Source organism: Sapajus apella, unplaced genomic scaffold, assembly GCF_009761245.1.
Source record: "Sapajus apella isolate SASKATOON/1434 unplaced genomic scaffold, GSC_monkey_1.0 scaffold24, whole genome shotgun sequence".
Taxonomy (NCBI): domain Eukaryota; kingdom Metazoa; phylum Chordata; class Mammalia; order Primates; family Cebidae; genus Sapajus; species Sapajus apella.
The window spans coordinates 20423612-20447362 of NW_022436964.1; the positions used below are offsets into that span (position 1 = coordinate 20423612).

The 23751-nt window shown below is 40.3% G+C and overlaps 1 protein-coding gene across 1 annotated transcript in view; it reads right to left on the reverse strand.

Annotated features, from left to right (window-relative positions):
• Positions 1-23751, reverse strand: part of GLIS3 (GLIS family zinc finger 3) — a 486336-nt gene that overhangs the window by 310425 nt on the left and 152160 nt on the right. The window contains exons 3-4 of the mRNA XM_032291036.1: positions 8961-9168; positions 777-1890 (exon numbers count right to left, since the gene is read on the reverse strand). Of these exons, the coding sequence (XP_032146927.1) occupies positions 777-1890; positions 8961-9168 (1322 nt within the window). The remainder of the gene's footprint in view (positions 1-776; positions 1891-8960; positions 9169-23751) is intronic.

Genomic DNA, 23751 nt, shown 5'->3' on the forward strand with positions numbered 1-23751 from the left:
GCCAAGAAACAGAGAGAGTTCCAGGATGGACGTTGTGAAAGGCAGAGGCGAAGAAAAAGAGACATCAGGCCCACTTCCCTCGGCACCAAAGGCATCTCTGCTCTTTCTCCTCATACCTCTCTAAAAAAAACTACCTCTTAAAATTAGTTGAGATCCTGTGAGATTTTGCTCCTGTGTATCCCCTGGGTGATTTTATCCCAGCTATAAATCATTAACTAGTCTCTCGACCCTGGAAGGTACAGAGTGCAGGCATGCGGATGCATGTCGAAATAGTTTTACTAGCCAAGTTGCTAAGTGGTGAGTTCCTTTTCAAATATCAAAACCACTCTTCTCCCCATCCCAATTCTAGCCCGGTTACTAAAGGGAAGGAAAAGTCACTGAATATTTGCTTTGGAAAAGAACCAAAGCCTGCCGATGGGCAGTCTGTGTCCTTCTGCTCTGGCACATCCATGCACATTAAGGAAACTCAAAGTTGGTACCTGGCTGGCATCTCCATTCCAAGATTTTAGACTGGGTGGCAGACTGATCCCCTGCTGGGATGGATCATGTATATACCTTTGCAGAAGGAAATCTGGAACTGGAGAGCCACTAATCATGGAAGAAACCTTCCCCTTTCTCAAGCTGAAGAGGAGCCCCACCTCATGGATACCTAGACCACCACATGCACAAACTCCATACAAGAAGAAAAGATCACCTGTCCCATGGGCCGAGTTGGGAAAAAACATGTATGTGAAGCAAGAAGGGCCTTCAAGAACCCTTGCGCTTCGGAAACTCACCGTACACTTGTTCGGCTTCTCCCCAGAGTGGACTCTCATGTGGATCAGCAGTTTATAGCGGGCGTTGAAGGGCTTGTATCGTCGAGGGCAACCAGCCCAGAAGCAAGTGAAGTCCTCCCCTTTGCGCTGGTCAATGTGGACCTTCTCGATGTGCCGCACGAGCTCCTCCTGCTGGTCGTACAGGGCGCTGCAGTCAATCCATCGGCAGCAGTGTTTGCCCCCGACCTCGTCCATCTCCCCGTCATCGTCCAGGGTGGCCCGGGGCAAGGCCAAAGGCTGGGCGTGGGGCCCCAGCTCCGGATGGTGAAGGTGCGGGTGGGCGTGGTAAGGGGGTGGGGGACCTTGGGGCGGCGGCAGAGGGAGAGAGGGCGCAGGGGGCAGGTCCAGGGCGCTGCCCGGGAACCCCTCCAGGCGCTCGGTCTTGAGCAGGCCGGCTGGCTGGCTGTCGGGGCCCGGCAGGCCGTGCTGCACCACCATGTTGTTGACCAGGCCTGGCTGGAGGCCGCCATGCTCCAGCTGCTGCATGCGCTCGTACTCCAGGGCCCCGTCCTCGCTGTAGGCAGGCAGCGCCAGGCCGCCAGGGGCCACCAGCACGCCCTTCTGGCCGCTGGGCACCGGGCACGGCTGGGGAATGCAGCTGCCGCGCACGCCCAGGAAATGCCCGTAGACCTCTGGCTGGGGGGACATGTTGGCCGGGGAAGCCCTCGACCCGTTGATGTAGGCCACCAAGGACGTGGGCGACGTGCGGATGATGGTATTGAAATCTATCCCGATGCCATCAGACAGCGGGGACAAGGACAGTGCTCTCTTCTTAGAGCGGGCCGAGTGGGACCTGGTGGACGAGTGCCGAGGACTAGGGTAAGGAGAGTGGCTATTTTCCATGCCAAAAAGGTAAGATGGCAAGGAGTTAGAGACACTATTGCTGGACATGGAGGTCCCGGGAGGAAGGCTAAGGAGGTCCCCTAGATCAATGCCATTTTGAGAGCCGTGGTTGGAGGAAAGCGAAGGGAAGGCCCTGTAGCCGTGGGACCACTCCTGCTTCACGCTCGAGGCCGACTGACTTTCCGTCAGACTCAAAGTCGTGGACGCCAAAGACTCACGCGAAATAAGGGACCTGGAACAGCAGCCAGAAAGGAAGAAAAAAAAAAAGATAAACATTTTAGCAGGATATGGATTGCTTAAGAGCTAAAGGAACACTGCATTGACAATCCCTTAAGTATTTCCCCTAATTACATTCTCTGCTAAACACACATTCTTGGGCTGAGATAAAATCCAAGGCTTTTAGTTCCAGGTAAATAACATTTTACCAAGAAGAACAATAAAACCTAATGCTCACTGAAATAATATAACAAAAGATCTATTGTTACAAATAATCTTAATACTTTAATAATAAATAGTCCTTGCTTTGTTCTTAAATAACGTTTTCAACATGGGGGAAAAATTAGAGACCTGGGAAAAATTACTAATATCTGTCAAGGCCAACCAAATAAGTATTTGTTAAGCACCTACTGTGTGCAGCATGTTATCACAGGCTTTGCAGTCAATACAGATCTAAACAGAGTCACAGCCTTCAAGTAAAATCTATTTGAGAAAGTAACGTATAAACTCGTGCTTTATTTGAAAAAAAAAAAAAAATGTAAACCCTCTAGGTCAAAGGGTTGTCCACGGGACCTAATAATTTCACAACTTATTAAGGAATTATTCTGATTTTTTTTAAAGATAATAATTCACATTGCCAGTACTTAGTCACATCAAATCATCCCGGGAAATGAAAAAAAAAATGGATAAACACAGCTATAACATATAAGGGAGTAAGTAACAAACTGATAACAAGTCATATCTGGAATTATGCACTAGAGCCATGCAGGATTTAACCACACTTGCTAGTTGGGTTTTCTGTGAACTCTTGTTCTTAAATCCAAGCAGCTTTGGGCCAACAGCAGATCATCCACTTTCTGTAGTTCACTTTTGTAAAAATTCCTCTCCAATTCTTCTTACCCTTTACAAAGCACACCCTATCTCTCACAATATATTAACTGCATGTCAAAATGGTTCAGAATGTAGCTCTGGTGACTTTAAAATTCATTTTGCTTTACTGTGACATTGTTGCCTTGAAAATAAAAATCACTTCTCGACCTTTTGGCTAATATCAATTGTGAACATAATTGAGGAGAAAAGATTTGTCTCTTGGATGGCAAATTTGCCACAGAGGCAAGACATAACACACTGTATTTCTTGACTCAGATATGGTATGTATCAGAAGAACCTGGCTTATTACATGTACCTGCATTGACTTTCGACTGAGATTTTTTTTCTGACAAAAAAATTAATCACAATAAAACATTTTATAAAGCGTGTGTCTTCTCAAAATGAACACATTAACTATTTCCAGCTGTTAAACATCAACCTGTGGCAAAGGAACTGAAGGAAAAGAGAAGCATTTTCTTCCCACCTGTTCATCTTACTCCATTTTACAAAATGGAAGCCACAAACACCATTTCCTACAAGCATACGATATTAGCAAGAAAAACATCTCAGCTCCGAAACACAGAGTACAAGGTGGTAACACCATGATTGATGAGATGTTACCATTGAGTGACGTAATGTTTACCAATGACAAACACAGCAGGAATTTACATCCAGTTGCCCTTGACATAGATTTTCCTCTTGGTCCACATCCTTAATTCAGGCTGTAGTCTTTTTGCAAGCCCCAAAGTGGTTTTTGAACCATCTAGTTTTTAATTTCTCACAGACACTTTTGAATTATTTTCCCAGCACACTTGTAGCATTCGGCTCTTCCTGCAGAGCTCAGCTGAAGGCTCCTGGTGACTGGATGTCAAGGGCCTTTTGGTCTCTTCCCCAGAGATATCCAGGAATTGCTTTCGGACCCAAACTAAATTAGTAGCCCTGTCATATATGAGGCAGAGACAACTGACTGCTTTACACCCTGAGGTTGAAAAGGTTCATAGAACATAAAGAACCAGAGCTTTGGCAGAGCTACATGCCTGAGTGGATGCATATTCTCAGGTGCTGCTTTTGCCTGTCACTGTCATACTGGAGCATATTAGATTGTTAAGCAGTGACTAACAGACAGAAGTATGTTATCCATCTATATATACTTTGCTTATAAAATTATATTACTTGGTTTCAGGGCAGCCTATGGTAAAACGTTCATTTGCTCCATTGTTGAGAGATGATTCTCGTTTCTCCCAAATTATACCTAAATATGGCTCAATTTAAATCTGAGCATAAACCCATGCAAGCACATTCTATAACTTCGTGGACATTTGAGTTTTTAAGAATTATCATATATTTTTCAGAAAGCAAATACTATATTTTCTTCATTAATGTATTAATAAGAACAGAGAACTCTCTCTTCTATCTCAAACACCTAATAAGAACAAAACTTCCCCAAATGGCCTTTGCCTAGCAGCCAGTCTCCCTCCTGTGTAATTACTCAGATCCTTTAATCTTTCAAAGCTCTAATCCATGACATCTCTCCCCAGTACGCTAGCTCCCAGTGAGAGTTCTCTTCCCAAAGAAGTTGTGTACTGTCTGCATCGTATCTTAAATGTAGCTAACTTCAGGCATCTGTGGGTGTTATATTCTTCAATAAATTTCAAAGCCTTTTAACAGAAAGGATCATTTTTCTCTTCCCAGTGCCTACCAGAATGTTAGATACATAGTAAGTACTCAAAAAACTGTTGATTAGGAAAGTAAGTAATTAACCAATATGATGACAACTGAACATTATTTATAGCGCTCACAAAGAATTTTCTCTGTATATGATCTCATTTGATACAACCTGTCAGGTAAGTAAACTGGATTTTTAAAATAACGGTTTTTTTTGGTTTTTTTTTGTTTTTTTGAGAGACAGAATCTAGCTCTGTCACCTGGCTGGAGTTTAATGGTGCGATCTCTGCTCACTGCAACCTCTGCTTCCTGGGTTCAAGTGATTCTCCTGCCTCAGCCTCCCCAGTAACTGGGATTAAAGGTGCCCTGCTAATTTTTATATATTTAGTAGAGACGAGGTTTTACTGTGTTGGCCAGGCTGGTCTCGTGATCTGCCTGCCTCGGCCTCCCAAAGTGCTGGGATTACAATTGTGAGCCACCATACCCAGCCTTAAAATAACTTCTGTTTTATAAAGAATAAAACAGGATTTGGGAAATTTTTCCCAGTGACACACACAGCAAAGTTCTTAGAGAAATACAAGTGAAGCAGTGCTTGACAGGTAGTGGCCTACTGGATCATACAAATTCTCTATTGTTTTCCTTACATTGTATCCCACGTGACCCACAATCCTCTGCTTGATATAACAGGCTTAAAATCGCACAAGCTATGATGGGCACCCAAATTTTCTGTTCTTTCTGCAATAATATGTTGAATGAATGTGAATGGTTCCAAGGGATTCTCGCCTCTAACCCCCGCTGCTACCCACACCAGGCCCATGACAAAGAAAGTGACAGCTGTATCATCATTTGAGAGCAATCTCCATTTCCATATCTTCATCTGATCCTAATGATATTATTTCTGGTGATTGGTTAATTTGGAACTATATGTAAAAGGAAAGGAGATGTATCTTGAACAAAATAAAACCATGAAAAATCCAAAACCAGCCGCAAAAATGATGAGGGTGGCTGGTCAAGCAAGAACTCAGTAACTTGTATGGGGCCATAAGAGCACGAGAGGCATGATGACAATGTTAGATGTGTGGTTCAATGCCAAGCTCGAAAGAAGTTCTAACAGATCATATGGACAATTCCTCAAGAGAAAAGATATATTTCCTATATATATCGGTCATGAAAAAGATGGCCAGTCCTAGTCTGTCTGGAAATCTGTGTCTATGTGCCTCAGCAAATTCCCCAAAAGAATTAGTACTGTATGTAAAGACAGGATGGCTTTATAAACTGTTAAAATTTACAGAAAGCCTGGGGTGCATCCTCAGCCCCCTTAGACTTCTCTGGCCTTGTGGACATATCTCAAAGGGAACCATCACCAATAATTTCTGATTTAGAAAATAAAAAGCTAAATACGGTGCCTTTTTGGATATGGAATGACATTCAGTGATGGCTAAACTTTCTCATTGACAAGTGAAGCACTTGGACTTTCTGTGTTCTGGTCCCATCGGGTCTTAAAGAGAAATATTTGCAGGTAGTTTATGAATATTCAATCCTAAAATGCAGGATTACAATATATGTGAAAACACTAGAAAAGCTAAGTATGCTACAAAACCCATCCAGGTAGCACCTGATCTCTTCTACTGCTCAATATTTGTTAGGTTGGTATATGAAAATGCTGATGAAGTTATTATATCAGCACCTCAGACTTGTCATGTTAGGAGAAATACATACAATGGCCTCTGTATTCGAGTTTTGGCAATTCCTACATAAGAATGGCTTCTGGATCTTCAAGATGGTAAGGTATAGTTTGCATTTATCATTAAGCACGGGTAATCAGAAATGACTGGGAAATTAATCTAGGCATATATACAGCATTAATGCCTGATTCTTATCATTGGATTAAGTAGAATCCAACAAAGCTAAGGAAAAAGAGCTTTTCCTAAGATGAGTACCCCCAAAAAATATACCCAAAGAAGGCCAAAAGAAAAAATACAAGCAACCAATAAATCTATGAAAACTTCAATATTGTTAATAATTAAGAATGCAAATTAGATAAAATAACATTTTACAGATCAAACTGTCAAAAGTTCTAAAAATAATAATGAATGGTATCTTAGAAAACAGGCACTCTCTTGGACTGCTGGTGAGTTTATAAATTGCTAGTGAATTTCTGCAGTACAATTTGAGAATACATATAAAAAGCCTCAAAACTCTTTTAACACAACAAATTTTACTTTTAAGAATATTCTAATAATAAGAATTGTGCAACAAAAGATGCACAGAGTTGATCCAATAAAGCATTATTTATAATATCTAAAGAAAAGAAAACAACTAAGTTGCCAAGTAACAAAAGACTGATTTTTTAAATTATAATTTTATTTATATACTTTCTTTATAAAGTGGAATCCTGAACAGGAAGAAGCCATTATATGATGCTGAAAGAGGCTCCTATTATAAAAGTGTATAATGTATTAACTGGAAAAAGGTAATTAAAAGCTATGTAGATTACTAGATTGATTTAGTGGAAAGGAAAGCCTACGTTTATTGTATGTGTTTGAATACAAGTGGAAGGATGTATATCAAAATTCCGCCCATAATTGTCTCTGGGGATAGAATTAAGGATGACTGTCATTTAATGCTTGGTACTTTTCCATACTTTCCACATTTTCTACAATGAATAAGAATTATATAACCAGGAGAAACAATACATTTTGCAGCTTTTCATAAGGCAGCATCTCTCAAACAGGACAGTTCATGCCCCCTTTTCCATTTCCATCCACTCCCAGCATGCCCCCAATGTATAAAACACTAAGCTTATTCTCGATCCATCTTTTCTTTATCTCTAGTAAAATGTTGAACTTTGCCTCTTATTGAACTGTTGCTTCTTATTCTTTCTCTCCACTGATGAAATACATAAACCAAGGATTACAAATAAATGCAACCTTTCCAAATTGCTAAAAGTAGGTTCCATATTTCACCAAGCCAATTTCCAATTCCTGTTTCTTTGCTCGTCCTGAGAAAAAAAAAATTCTATAGAAGGACTCAAAGAATAAAAACCTAGTCAAAAACACTTGTCAGTGCATTGTTATGGTGTTGTCTTTTAAGGTTATAAAATTATGCTAAGCAATCAAATATGCCAGAAAACACTGAGATAATGACCCCTCTCTAGCCGACCCATAAAAGGGACTGCGTAAGATACATGGCTTAAGCATTCTGTGCCCTGACTACTGTCAGCTTCACCATTAATTATGACTTCTGCCTTCAAGGCATGGGCTGGACTTGCCACAGAAAGAAAGCTGAAGGCTTCCCAATGACACCCACCCCATGAGCACAGCTCATTTTACATGCAGCACTCAGCAAGTCTGAGGAGTCCCTTAAGGCATAATCATCAATGGGAAAATGACAGCAGCTTCCCATCACAAAAAGTCACAGGTGAAAAACAAGTTTCTATCTCATGAAAAAATTGGCATAAATAAATGATTCAGGAACTCTGATTTCAGAGTCTCAAATAGTGACTAGGAGGGACAGCACAGAGATACAAAAGAGGAAAACAGGGTTGGGAGGAGGGAAAGGAAGAAGACACAAGCTCCCAGAACTGCAAGGCACAGAGCAGGTTGCAGATCCCAAAGAAGAGGAAGCAGAGGCTTGGAGAGTAAAATTCCTTTGCAAGATCATAGATATGGCAGAACCAGGACTAAGAGGCAGAAACTATGGATTGTGTTTTTCCAAGAAGATAACTTCTAGAAGATAAAATAATTTATTCTGAACATAGAAATAGACCTTAAACACTGCACAGTATTTTGGTTTTATGCCCCCTCACACCTAATATCAGCTTTGAGAGAAATAAAACTTTGTCTGAGGGGGTAATTTCCCTTTTCTATTCAATTCCCTCCCTTGGAGGTAGATATATGGCATTTATAGTAACTACTTACTCTGAAATCTAATCGACATTGTGTTGAAATGTTATGTAACTCAAACAAGAAAGTATGCCTTTACAGATACGTCAGAAAGTCTTGAAATTTATGCTTTCTATCTTTACTCTCTCCACTAGGCCCCTAAACTTCAACTATTATATTATGCAGACAGTAGGTATTTAACAAGTACTTAAGTAGATGGGTAGACAGATGGACAAAACAGATAGTACAGCAGCCTGGAAACTCTGCATCATATTCACAGAAAACCTGGCAAGTAAGATAGGTGTGCATGGACCATGCAAATTTACTAGGCCATGATATGATTGCTTCACCAGAAATTGACAAATTTACATACTGTGTTTCAGTCACTGAGGCCCCACAATCTCAAATTAGGTATTCATTTCACTCACACCACAAGACAGTAGGTATTAAACCATTCCTCCCAATTAAGATGATATGATGGCACATACTTAGTTTTTGACATATTACCCTACAAAGCTCAAATTGAGAGAGTTGCTTGAGTGTGCAAGTGTATGAGTTTTGTGTGAGTGTGTATGTGTGTGTGTATGTATTCAGAAAGAGAAGGGAAGACACTCGTGGGGTGTGTTTATACCATAAAGAAGGGGGGAAAAAAAAGTTAACTTGAGACCTGGTATCTGAAGGAGGTATATTCAGGTTGGCTGCATTCATTGCCCTCTGTAAGCTAGGACTGATCTGGTTGCATGCTGTAGAGACCTGGCTTGCTGGAGGTGAAATGGGTCCCAGTCGCTGAACCATCATGGGACTGCTGGTGACCACTAGATTGTTGCAGCTGCCTTTTCCAATGGACTTGCACTGAGGCCCAAAGCCAAGAGCCCCTAAAAACAAATGAATCAGGTTAGCTTTCATGTCCCTTACATCAGAAATCAGTAAATACAGACACGTGCACTTTTATATCAGGACCCATCTTTAGAGACAGTCCTTGGATCATTTCTTTACTTTTTTAGTATTGGTGATACCAAAAGGCTTTCTCTAATTCCAATGACAAAGCCATAATGCTATAATAGAAACTTTCCCATAATTAGCACTCATACAAAATGTGCTTAACTCCTTCTGTGTAGAAGTTTCCAATTATATTAAAAATTCTATTTTATAATATCCTTGCATAAAGGGTTAAGGTGGTAAGTAGATGGGATTACCTGTATCAAACCAAGTTTTTTCCTAGAATAGCTAATATCTTGAATCACCCAGCAAGGAAAGTTGACACTACTGGAAAAAAAAAAAAAAAAACTTGTTTAACTGATTTACTTCATTCCAAATCTGTACTTCCAAAAAGTCTCTTTACAAGGATGTAGTCTGGCTGCATCTCTCTAACCTTGATTATTTTCTCCTCATCTTAATACATTGTGATTGGACATCTACCCAATTTTTTAAAAAATCAGGATGAGAGAGTTGTAAACAAAATGCTCATTGGTAAAACAACATGGTAACCAAATCAGACATAGATTTTTCATTTTCATTAGTAACAATTTTTCAGTGTAGTAAAAGTTGGTACATACCCAATGGGGAAAGAAAAAAAGGAACCCACAAGAATCTGTGTCGTTATGGAAAAGTGAAAAGCAAAGAGTTTGAGAAAGGCAAACACTGCCATGACTCATTTATTAAAAACTAATAATGAGCTGAATCATTCTAGACGTTCTTTTTACGTGGGTGCACTTTTTCAAACCTTTTTTAAATCAACTACCTGGTCAAGTCTCAGTAACTATACACTCTGTTTCCATTTCTAGCAAACAAAAATATATGTTATCTCAATCTCTAACAAATTAAGCTTTACATTTTTCTCAGCAAATTTCCCATCTTTTTTGTTGATATATTTGGGATCAAAGTAGGAGGCAAAATGTCGCTGTCACTTTTCTTAGCTGTAGGGGGCATAATTTCCTATTTTGTTTTCCCTAAAATTAAATCAATAGACCCAAAGTGCCATTACTTGTCACCTTTTGTAACATTCTTTCTAAGAGTGCCCTCCCCCCCAACAATAGGGCAAACAAGACATTGGAGCAATCACTGTTTCCATCAATGCGCTCATATCTAAAAAATGCTGGGGGAATCACAGCATCATTAGCTGCCAGGTACCCTGATCAAGTGCAGCCTCATGGGACTAAAATCTAAGTGGTAATTGATCTGCCCAAAATCACACAGGGATTTAAAGAGAGAACAGAAACTAATTCTACTATAGTGTATTTTCATAACACCTGTGTGCTTAAATTTAGGCTCTGACATGCCTAGTTTCTTCTTTGTACACGTTCCAAGATCATTTGCTGCAATAGAAATTTCTCTGATTTTCTTTCCCACGTACAGAAACCTTTACCCCTCCCACTGCAGTTTATATCTGATCCATCTTCTTGTGCCTTAGAAGATCAGTTATAGATATTCTGTTTTCATAACTCATAAAGCACTGTATCATCAGGGCTTCATCTTGACACCAAGAATAGTAGGTACATTTTTATATGATGTATCATAAATTTAATATCTTTTAAAATCTCCATAAGCTATATGCATTAGCTTTTCAAACTCCCTTTCCACCTTAAAAAAAAAGGCAATGTGATGGTTCATAGCCTAGTTCAATGTATTAAGACTGAATGAATGAATTATCTATATGAATTCTCTCCCCAGTTGTGCTACTAGTCACAACTATTAAAAGCAACATCAAATATCAAGTATTCTGTCAAATTTAATGTCATATATTTATCTAAGAAATTCAGTCATTCGTTCCTGTTTCCTCTTCAGTAGAAAGGTATTATCTGTCTACCTCTAAAACAAAGACACAGCAGCTGGAACTGCATCCAATAAACACTACTTGATGGCAAAACATACAAATAGATTATTTCATAAAATTAAAATGCCACATATTGTAAGGTGTATCATTATTTTATGTACTAGTAAGAACATGAACTGCCAGTCCAACTAGTGCATGATGTCCAAGATTTCAGAGATGTTGTAATGTAAAAACATGCACACCTTAGAGCCAATAAAAACTAACATGATCACTGAAACATTTATTTTAACCCTTATCTTGTTCTTGCTCTTCTCTCTGCCTGGAATGCCCTTACCCTAACTTAACCACCTAGTAAGCACCTCTGCGTCTTTAAAGTCTCGATTCAAGGAAAACCTTCTATATGACCTCCTCTTCCACTACCTGTTAGGCAGATCTGACCACTGCTTCTTTCATTTGGCCACATCGCCCACCACACATGTGCCTCAGCACCTACACAGCACTTCAGGTAACTGAGCTATTTAAAAGCTTGCCATCCTCTCACTTTTATATTTTACTGCTGTTTAAAGACAAGACCCTTGTTTGAGGCATCTCTACTTCCTCAGCACCTAACCTAGGGTCTGGAGTACATTACTCAATAAATTCTATCCAATGAAATTAGAATGAATGAATGAAAATAAAAAACAATTATAAGTGAATAGTAAATACTGACAAGTTATTCCACTGAAACCCTCCTGGTCATCTTTTTTGATAAAGAGTACCATTTTTCAAAAAACAGAAACAAACACTAGGTCAATCCTTTGATGCCTCTCCACAGAATTGCTAATAGGTCCGAACAGAATATGAAGTCAGCAGAGGTAGTATTAAATATCCATCTTCCTGGGCCAGACTTTTACACTGGTCAAGGCTGCCTGTGTAATTCTCTACCCTGGCTTCATACATTCACATTGTTTTCTTGCTTTGTAATAAAGAAATGTTAATTATCTCCCTAATATCTCCACATTCTTACAATACTACCTCCTGCTCCCAAATTTACTGGTCAACTTTAACCTCATCTAACCACAAATGGAATCACAAATGGTGTCCTTGAAGCATGAAAATTGACAGTGAATTTCTTGGAAACACATAAATGTTCATGGTACAACTATGAGGATGTTCTGGAAAATGGCATTATCTGTGTCACAAACGCAGGCAAACAAGTTTGACCAAGAACCACTGTGCTCAATACAGCCATCTAAATTTTTCTCATAATGCCAGAAACATAATGAACACCTATACCTCCAGACTACTCAGAATTGCCCTGTGCCTTGTAGTGTAGGCTCTGGAGGCAGCTTGCCTGAGATCTGCTAGTTGGGTGACAGGCAAATTACTTAACATTTTTGTGCTATATCTCCATGTCTTTGTCTTCTCATCTGCAAAACAGGAATAAAGTTAACCCTCCCTCTGATATGGTTTGGATCTGTGTCCCCACCCAAAATTCACATTCAACTGTAATGCCCAATTGGAGGTGGGGCCTGGTAGAAGGCAATTGGATCACAGGGATGGAATCTTCGTAAATTGTTTAGCACCATCCCTTTGGTGCTGTTCTCGTCATAAAGTTCTTATGAGATCTGGATGTTTCAAAGTGTGTGACACCTCCCCTTTTCTCTTCCTCCTGCTCCAGCCATGTAACACATGCCTGTTTCCCCTTTGCCTTCCACCATGATTGAAAGTTTCCTAAGGCCTCCCCAGAAGCTGTTACACTTCCCATTAAGCCTGCAGAATCATGAGCCAACTAAATCTCTTTTCTTTATAAATTACCCAGGCTCAGTTAATTCTTTATAGCAATGTAAGAACAGACCAATACAGAAGATAAGTACCAAGGAGGAGGGCATTGCCATAAAAATACCTGAAAATACGGGAGCAGATTTGGAACTGGGTAATGGGCAGAGGTTGAAAGAATGTGGAGGACTCAGAAGAAGACAGGAAGATGATGTGGAGAAAATTGGAACTTCCCAGAGACTGTCTGAATTGTAACCAGAATGCTGATAGTGACATAGACAGTGAAATCCAGGCTGAGGAGGTCTCTGCTGGAGTTGAGGAACTTGCTGGGAACTGGAGCAAAGGTCACTGTTATTATACATTAGCGAAGAGGTGGTAGGCACTGTGCCCCTGCTCTAGGGATCTGTGGAACTTTGAATTTGAGAGTGACTTAGTGTCTCTGGGGGAAGAAATTTCTAAGCAGCAAAGCAATCAAGATGCAGCCTGGCTGTTTCTAACAACCTATGTTTATATGTGTGAGCAAAGAAATGACCTGAAACTGGAAGTTATATTTAAAAGGGAAGCAGAGTGCAAAAGTTTGGAAAATTTACAGCCTGCCCATGTGTAGAAAAGAAAAAAGCATTTTCAGGAGAGGAATTCAAGTAGGCTGCAGAAATTTGCAAAAGTAAAGAGGAGGCAAATACTGACAGCCAAGACAATGGGGGCAGGCCTCACAGGCATTTCAGAAACTTTCTGGCACCACTCCCATCATAGGCCCAAAGGCCTAGGAGGAAAGAATGATTTTATGGGCCAGACCCAGGGTCTTGCTGCACTGCACATCCTTCAAACACTACTCCCTGCTCCCAGCCACTCTAGCTCCAGTCTTGGCTCAAAGGGGCCCAGGTACAGCTGAGGCCTCTGCTTCAGAGGATGCAAACCATAAACCTTGGTGGTTTCCACATGGTCGTAAGCCTGTAGGTTCACAAAGTGCAAGAGTTGAGGCTTGGGACTTTCTGCCTAGATTTTAGAGGATGTATGGAAAAGCCTGGATGTCCAGATAGAAGCCTGCTTCAGGGGCAAAGGCCACATGGAGAATCTCTACTAGAGTAGTGTGGAGGTGAAATGTGGGTTGGAGCCTCCACACAGAGTCCCCACTGCAGTACTGCCTAATGGAGCTGTGATAAGAGGGCCACCATCTTCCAGACCCCAAAATGGTAGATGCAATGTCAGCTTACAGCCTGCACCTGGAAAAGCCACAGGTTCTCAATGCCAGCCCATGAAAACATGCCAGGGCTGCACTCTGAAAAGCCTCAGGAACAGAGCTGCCCAGAGCCTTAATAGCCCACCTCTTGTACCTGTGTGCCCTGGATGTGAAACAAGGAGTTAAAGGAGATTATTTGGGAGTTTTAAGATTTAATGACTGCCCTGTTGGGGTTGGGGCTTGCATGGGACCTGTAGCCCCTTTCTTTTGGCCAACTTCTCCCTTTTGGAATGGGAATGTTTACCCAATGCCTGTACCTCCATTGTATCTTAGCAGTAACTAACTTGTGTTTTTATTTTACAGGCTCATAGGAGGAAGAACTAGCCTTGTCTCAGATGAGTCTTTGGACATTGGACTTTTGAGTTAATGCTGGAATGAGTTAAGACTTTGGCGATTGTTGAGAAGGGATAATTGTATTTTGCAATGTGAGGACATGAGATTTGGAAGGGGTCAGGGATGGGATATTATGCTTTGGGTCTGTGTCCCCACCCAAATCTCATGTTCAATTGTAATACCCAATTTTGGAGGTGGGACCTGGTGGAAGGTGACTGGATCATCAGGATAGATCCTTCATGAAGGGTTTTGGCACTGTTCCTTTGGTGCTATTCTCATGTTCGAGTTCCCGTGATATCTGGTTGTATAAAAGTTTGTAGCACTGCCCCGGGCTCTCCCTTCCTCCCACTCCAGCCATGTAAGATGTGACTGCTTCACGTTTATCTTCTGCTGTCATTGAAAGTTTCCTGAGGCCATCCCAGATGCTGTTATGCTTCCTGTTAAACCTGCAGAACTGTGAGCCAATTAAACCTCTTTTCTTTATAAATTACCCAGTCTCAGGTATTTCTTTACAGCAATGTGAGAATGGACTAATACAACCTCATAAGGTTGTTGTGCATCTAGTATTAACAACATACATAGAGGACTCAACACACGCTCAAGCACATAGGAGGTACTTAATGGATGTTAACTGCTATTGTTGTTGTTGTTACTATGGTTGTTACATGCCTGTCATTGCTTTTTGGCTCCATTCTCTTTCTAAATAAAACATTCCTTTATAATTCTTGCACGAAACAAGATAGTAAATGATGCTGTTTAATTATCTTCTCATTTCCAATATTCTTTATGCTTTAAGTCTACAGCCAATTTTTTTTGTAAAAACCACGTGTCATCACAGATAGAAGAAGAGTTTTCAATTGGCCATATTTGAATATTCTTTAGCTTGTTATTCCTGAAAACAAACCATACAACTTTTCTGACTACCAGATGTGCCAACTACTTGTGCACTGGTTTTCATTTTGAAAGACTGCTTATTTTTAGAGACTACACGATGTGTTTTAAAAATGTGTCTACTGCTCAAATAAGGACCTAAGTGGTTGGCATTCTGAGTCTGACATACATTCTAGCCAAAATCACTGTATGCTAGTAGGGAATGCAAATGTTTTGCATTTTCAAATTTCTGAACCTAGAGGTCATCTTAGTGGGGCATGTTTTTAATTAATGTCTTCATTAGTTAAAAGGGTTCTCTTGAAGTCAAATGGCTGATTATGTCACTTACCACTATTGAGGCTGAATCCTTCAAAACTATTTATCTACTGGTTCTAAAAATGACATAGATACAGGGGAACAAAAATGAAATACATTTGGGGAAAGCAAAGAGAAGTAACCAACAGTAACGTTGTTATTGTTTGTTTATCTGACACTTATCAAATGCCAACCACTAGCAAGGCAGTCCGCAGAGACAATGGTGAGCAAGATTAACCCAGTCCCCCATGGAGCCCAGAGTCTGGCCATGAAGATGCACACCAAACCAACTATTCATTATAAAAGAGGTGATCCCTGCTCTTACACTGGGTCACATGAAATGACATTCTTAATAGGTCCAAAATGACCATATAAGAGCAATTTCTATATGGTTCAACCTAACACATATGCAGGGTGTTACAGAAACAGAAATATACTTATCAGGGTTTGAGTCCTGCCTCCCGCCTTACTGGCTGTGTGATATTGGGAAGGTCCTTAATGTCTCTGTGCCTCAGCATACTGTTCTAAAGTAGGGACAGTAATAGTACTTAACTCATAAGATTGTTCTGAGGATTAGAAAGCTTAGTAAATATTAATATATGCCTCACTACCACTAAGTAGCAGGGTTTTCTTCCCAAACTTGCCATTGAAAACATTTTTAAAGCTACAGACATGTCACAAGAATAGTACAATGAGCTTCAACTCTATCTAATGGTCTATCTATCCATCTCTATATATAAACTTGTTTTTTTATTAATAGTATTAATTTTTGAACCATTTAGCAATAAGTTGCAGATTTCATGTCCTTCATTCCTAAACATACAACCACAATACAATCATCATATTCAAGACATTTAGCAATGATATAGTATTAGTATGTAATATACCATCTATTCTCAAATGCTACTCATAGAACAATGGTTTTCTAATCCAGGATCATGCATTGCAAAGAGAGGTTTTGAGACTCACACTCAGGTTAGCATTCAAGAATGGGATATCACCAAGTAGGGTTGGGATATCACTCGAGACTTGTGCACTAAAAGCAGACAGAGAAGTGGAAAAGATGGTGGAAGGAAAGAAGTGAGAGGTTAATAGTACACAGCACAGTAGTTAAGAGCCATAGATTTCCATCCTGGATCCAGGACTGACAAGCTGTGTAACCTTGGACAAGTTACTTAAGCTCTCTGTGCCTCTGTGTCATGATCTCTCAATGAGGTTAATATTAGCAGTTACCTCAGTTTAGAGAATTAAAAAGTCTAATATATGTAGTAGGGCCTGGCACTTAATAAATTCATTGTTAGTGCTATTTATATTTTATTGAAGAATTTGTCTCTTGTATGGTACCTTTCTGATACTGTTTCTAGTACCTCTTCTCCTGAGTGCCCAGAAACAGCATGCTGATGCCTTCCTGCCCAAGACCTTCTTCACACACACACACACACACACACACACACACACATCCATGCACACACACACCGTACATCTGTTCTCTCCTGTATGGGCTCCAGGCTTTATTTAGGCCACTCTTGTTCCTCACATCCATTTTCTTTTTCTCTCAGCTATTTTAGAAAAGAATGATTACTTCAAACTAAAGTGTCAATGACTAGCCAAATGCCTCAAGAACATTTGACTATGAAACAATAATACAATAGAAAATAATTAAAATTTCAAAACTTGGCAAGAAAGACTGAAGGAATTTTTTTTTAAACCCTTCAACCTACCCTTTTACTATGCAAACCTGTTTTATATAAGCCTGGTCCTTTTATTTCCTAGCAAGCACACATTCAATACACAATTGAAGTAGAGTTGAAAGGCAATTTAGATCACCTGCAAATGAAGATTCAACAACTTTGAGACTCAAAGTTTCCCATTATTTCTAGTTCTAAGCACCTAACTATCCCTAACTGGCAAGACTTCTTTTAATAATGAAATTAATGCCTAATATAAAATATGAGTCTTATATCTCCTTCAAAAGCAAATAAATCCCAGATGCTATTGGAAAATATTTTGATTTTGCATGGGAAATGGTGGCTGGCCTCCACAGCTAGCTCGTGGATGTTATGGTCATTTAGCAGAATAATTTTACCTCTTAGCCTTAGTTTATTCCATCTCTAAAAGACAAATAATACTATACACCCTACATGGTTGCTTCAAGGATTAGTGAGACCCAACATATATGATGTGCCTGCTCAGTAAAGAGTAGTTATAACTTTTGTTAATGTTATTGTCATCATTATGTAATGGAATGATATTTTTAGTCATGTAAATTGAGCCATAATAGGGAGAATGATTATCTGACTTAGGTGTGCAAAATGGTGGGTACACTTCTTTCTAGCTCCTTATTTTAAAGGAAAGGAACTGTCTCTCAGTACACCCTGGCCATTCTCTGCCAAAGTAGAAAGAATAAGGGGGGATGAGTAATTCAGGAAACCCTTCTTGTTTTCCACTTTGGACTAAGCTTACCTACCCATAGAAAGACAGAGTTCTTTGCCACATGATATATGCCTTACCTACGAGGCTTGTCCTGAAAGAGCTGCCCTGGACTAAGTAGGTAAGGTGGCCTAATTCTATGGTCCAGTCAGCAGGTCCACTGGATGCTCACACAAGGCTATGCCTTCCAACACATCCTCTATCAGAAAAAAAAGAGATATTCTGGTGGGGAAGAAATAGAATATTTATTGTGGGTCCCCTCATAGCCCCCAAATTATGTTAGAAATTATGGTGAATACATTTCATCCCTGAGGTTTATTAGCTTAGCACATGTCAAAGCATTGCCTAGAACTGTCTATTTAGACAGCATTATCTTTCTTTTACTTGGGATTACCTTTTATTGCTATTTTAAATTTAAAAATAATATGTATTTGTGTATGTGTGCATGTGCTTTAAAAGGCAAATAATGCAAAGGTATAAAAAGAAAAAGCTCATCTTCTCCCCCCAACCCATGTCATTCTCTTAAGATAATCAACTCTAATGGCCTAACATGTATCCTCCCACATTCTTCTCTGAATTCATTCAAATATGAGTATGTATGTTCTAATTTTGAAGGCAATGTAAGTTAGGCATACATTGACCCCTATATTCTTGAGAGAAGTCATCAAATTATGACTGTTTTGATAAAGAATAATATCTCTTAATTAATATGGAAATAACATATCTAATATAATATACATATTCATACTTATAATGAAACATTGATGCTCACCAATAAAGTACAGAATCTTAGGCAAGGCATAGTATCAATCCAAGCCTTTCCTCTTTTCTCAAATGGGAGAAGTATCAAGTATATGAAAGAACTTTGAAAAATATATGCTTTCATCACAGAAAGAAACAGGTACCCTTCTGTCTCATCTGCTATGCAAAAACAGATCAATGAAGGTAAGCACAGATCATCAAATTCTCTCACCTTTCATGAAGACTTCTCCCTAGAGCTAGAAAAATCCTGCATACCAAACACCCTAGGCTTGTTATGTAGTGTTTTGTCAAATTTGTAATATTTCACTGCTGAGATACATTAGTAACAATTTAATGAATATATGTGAATATGTGGTGTATTACTCTGAAATACAATGAGGCATGGCTAAATGGCTAAGAACACCAAAGGATGAGAATCAGAATGAAATAACCGGCTCCTACATTCAGGGCCAAAGCAATTCCATTTGACAATTGTAACAAATGCTCAAAACTGTGCGAAACCTATGGGAGATAAGGAATGCTATATATAACATCCTGCCTCCATAGAGCTCACAGGCTCTGAAGAGATAAGATATACTTACCTAGGAACAATTGGATAATGTTGCTGGACTGTTCAGAATTAAGCAGGAAGCTAAATCATAGAGACAGGAGCTCAGAGGAGGAGAGCAATCTCTTTGTACTAGGTAATTCATCAAAGAAGAAGCGTATAAACTACAAATACATTTCCCAAAGTCCTTCAGGATGTCTAAAGATGTTAAATGACAATTAAGGCAGCTCATGAGATGTCCATAGACCAATAACTTTGAGAACCCCTAATAACAACAAGGTTAAACATATATCTTTACTATAAGTCTTCTCAGAGCCTTTAAAAATGTGAATGTATATTATAAATGTCCCAGAAGAGCAAATAGTATTTAAAGTACATTTGGTTAGAGAAGCTTTTTCCCAGGGACTAAGACTGGCATTCTAAGGAACACCCTTTAGAAAACAATAAGCTAAAACATGAAGGAAGAATGAGTGCAGCAAATGAGAAGGAAGTAGTAAGGTATAGACACAGAAACAAAAGGGAGGAGGCACAGTGCATCCTAGAGAAATAAAGATGAGCTAGAGCTGCCTATAAGAGGGAGCTCTGACCAGGAGAAAGGGAGGAGACAGAGCTTAGAGGATTGGTTCAGTCAGCCCTGAAGAACTATTTACAAGCTGGACATTACTTATCCAATGGTGGTTCAAACCTGGCTGCATATTAGCATCACCAGGGAAGCTTCTCAAATGCAAATTCTAGGCTCCACTACAAACCTACTAAACCAGATGATGCTGGTATGATTAGTCAGCTGATGTTCACCTGGGACCCTGTGGTAGTGGCGTATCCCATTGGAAGCAGAGTTTACCCAAGATTAATCTGGAAGAGATGAGAGAAAGGTTGGAGGAGCACATGAACCAGCTGCACAGACAGTGTGGCAGTCACAGGGTGGTAAACAAAAAAATAAGAAAGCAATGGTTATGAAGCAAGTTAGAAGGAGGATTTTATAATTAGTTTTGCTAAACATTTAGGTGACAACATTTAATGGGAGGGGGGGTCATATAATGCCTGTTGTGTGACGACATTCCAAAGAGAGCCAATAAATAGGTCAAATCTAAACCCAGGGAGATTCCCATGAATCATGCAATCTCCCAGCACTTTGTCCTCAGGAGCTCAGTTTGAATCTTCCATGTTTATCCCACAAAGAATATAACTTCACACCAACATTCTTCCAACCTTAGTCAGCATTCAGGAATGTTGTCCACCAAGTATGGAATCACCAGCATTACTCACTGCATTTTATCCCTGAATTAAATGGAATCACATTTATACCCAAGAGATTAAAAAGTATCATATTCTTTTCTGTACCATTCAGTGCCCTGGATTCCTGTACACGAAGCCTCAATCTTGCTCCCCACCAGTGGGCACTCCCGATAAGATGATATTAAGAACCCGCAGTTCTGAACCAATTCATAAGGATGCAAACATAAATTAAACAATATTCCTGGAGTGTATGTTCTAAAGTCCCATCCGTCAGCTATTGTACATCAATTATCAACTAATTAGTAGAGAGTGCTTATACTGACCCTTCTGTTCTCTCTTGTAATGATTTGCCAAGTTAACTGAAAGCTGCTCTGCTCCATAGAGACTCTTAGTATAGCAAGAGTGTTAAATAAAGTTCACCAACAATTAGCCTGGAAAAACCAAAGAGGAAATGTAAGAACATTTTACTGCTTCTCCCTTGACAAATTTTCCAGCAATCCCAGGGGAAGAAAGCAGATACATTTGTTAGCTAAGCAAACAAGTACTCTGAAAAACTGAAACACCAGTAGAGGCACAACTTAGTAATTTATTGCTCACAGATCAGGTATTTGTATATTGTGTCCCTACTCTGTGCTACACTGTATACTCTAGGGATTATGGACACAGATTCATCAAATCATTCTTGCCTACGATCTAATGTAATGTGCTTAGATCAAGCCTCATCTGGTGGATTCATCTGTGAAAATATATAAAAGTAGAATTATTATGCTTACTGTAGAAGAAGAGGACTTCCGCAAATATAAGAAAGAATGAAAGGAAGGGAGGGAGAATGATATTGTCATTGGGAGAAAACTGCCTCAGTTTCCCAAAGACACACTTACTGGGTATTAGGCTTAGTCCTAGGCCATAGGGCGAGCCTTTGGTCAAAGATCTTCCAACCAACTGGAGAGAGTTTTAACTAACACAAGAAACAATTGGGAAACACCTAATCTTAAACTGAGTTGCCTTGCTGCTGAGTACAAAAACAGCTCAAGCAAGGAAAAGAACTGTATAAACTGGAGGAGCCTTAGCAGAGGAGTGAGACTTCAGCTGAGCCTTTTAATGGCAGGAGAAGAGGGGGCAGTATGAAGAGCTGAATGGCCAAAATGAAGTGAGGGGCATGTGCTGGGAAAGTATTATGGAGGCAGCATGGGAAGCAGTAAAGAATGAGACACTAGGGCCAGAAGAGCTTCACTTACCAGCTGTGTGACCTTGGCCAAATGCCTTAAACTCTCTGTGCCTCTATTTCCTAGTCTGAGAACTTCGGATGGTAACTGTTCCCACCTTCACAAGGCTATTTGGAGTACTAAATAAGCCATGTATGCAGACCACTTAAAACAGTTTCTAGCACACAGTAATTACTGTATAAGCTGTAAGCATTCATATTATTACTAAGGTGTTATCAGATTGCATACAACCTCCAAAACCAGGCACCCCAAAAAGCTACAGTAGGTTTGTAGGCATGGGTATGTTGTGAGGAGGGGGCAAGAATAGAACAGTCTATTTCCCATACATTTGGAAGCAGAGCAAAGGGTGAAGGCAGGAAACCAAGCTAGGAAGATGTTGCCCTGATTTCAGGATGAGACCAGGCCAGGAGGAGGCAAATGAAGCAAACAGGACTAGCCCAATTTATCTTATTAAGAAAACAGGTAAGATGGTTGCTGAAGCGCCTTTAGGAAGTACCAGATTCAAAATCTTTCTTCCATAAATTAAGGTTGTATGTCTCCCCACCTGCTTTTCCCCCTTCCCCAAGACAACCAAAAGCAGAGGCTGGGTGAGAAATGGCAAAGCTGCCTGTGGGTGAGAACCCTCACTGTATGGAGCAATGACTGGTATCCCCCAGATAGCAAGAGTTCACCAAATATCAGTTGGATGAATAGGTAACGAACACAACTTGTAAGAATAATTCCTGGCCGGGTGCAGTGGCTCAAGCCTGTAATCCCAGTACTTTGGGAGGCCGAGGCGGGTGGATCACGAGGTCAAGAGATCGAGACTATCCTGGTCGACATGGTGAAACCCCGTCTCTACTAAAAGTACAAAACATTAGCTGGGCATGGTGGCGCGTGCCTATAATCCCAGCTACTCAGAAGGCTGAGGCAGGAAAATTGCCTGAACCCAGGAGGCGGAGGTTGCGGTGAGCTGAGATCGCGCCATTGCACTCCAGCCTGGGTACCATGAGTGAAACTCCGTCTCAAAAAAAAAAAAAAAAAAGAATAATTCCTAAGTCAAGCACAGTCCAAGGCCACGAATCAAATTGAGCAGTTCCTCTGAAATGTGTGAGTTATGATGCTGAAGAAGACAGAGGTCCCTGGTGGACACAACTGTTGATATGTCTCTAAATCACTGGACAGCCAGAAATATTACCCATTTGCCTCCTCTGTCAATATTTCCTCCTGTTACATACAGATATACACAAACACATTCAATGTGAAGGAAGGGTAATCTAAGCCAGCAGTCCCTAACTTTTTTAGCACCAGGGACTGGTTTCATGGAAGACAATTTTTCCACAAACTGGGAGGTTGGGGGGGCTGGTGTGGGGTTCGAGATGAAACTGTTCCACCTCAGATCATGAGGCATTATTAGTTAGAGTATCATAAGGAGCATGCAATCTAGATCCCTCACATGCACAGTTCACAATTGGGTTCCTGCCTCTAAGAATCTAATGCCACTGCTGATCTGACGGGAGGCAGAGCTTGAGCTGCAATGCCTGCTGCCTACCTGCTTACCTCCTGCTGTGTGGCCTGGTTCATAACAGACCACTGACCCATACAGTGTCCACGGCCTGGCATTTGGACACCCCTGTCTAAGCTACTCTACATAAATCAACGGGAGGTTTTTTCTAGTATCTAAGAGCTGGTTCGGAGGCAAAATCCCATCCAATTCTTCACATTAGATATAATTTCTTAGTATCTAAAAGGCACATCTCACATAGTCGTAATAGCCACCAAACCAGGTGGATCACTTGAGCTCTGGAGTTTGAGACCAGCCTGGGCAACATGGCAAAATGCTGTCTCTACAAAAAATACAAAAATTAGCCAGGCATGGTGCATGCTCATAATCCCAACTACCTGTGAGGCTGAAGTGGGAGAATTGCTTGAACCTGGGAGGTCAAGGCTGTAGTGAACCAGGATGCCACTGCACTCCAGCCTGGGTGA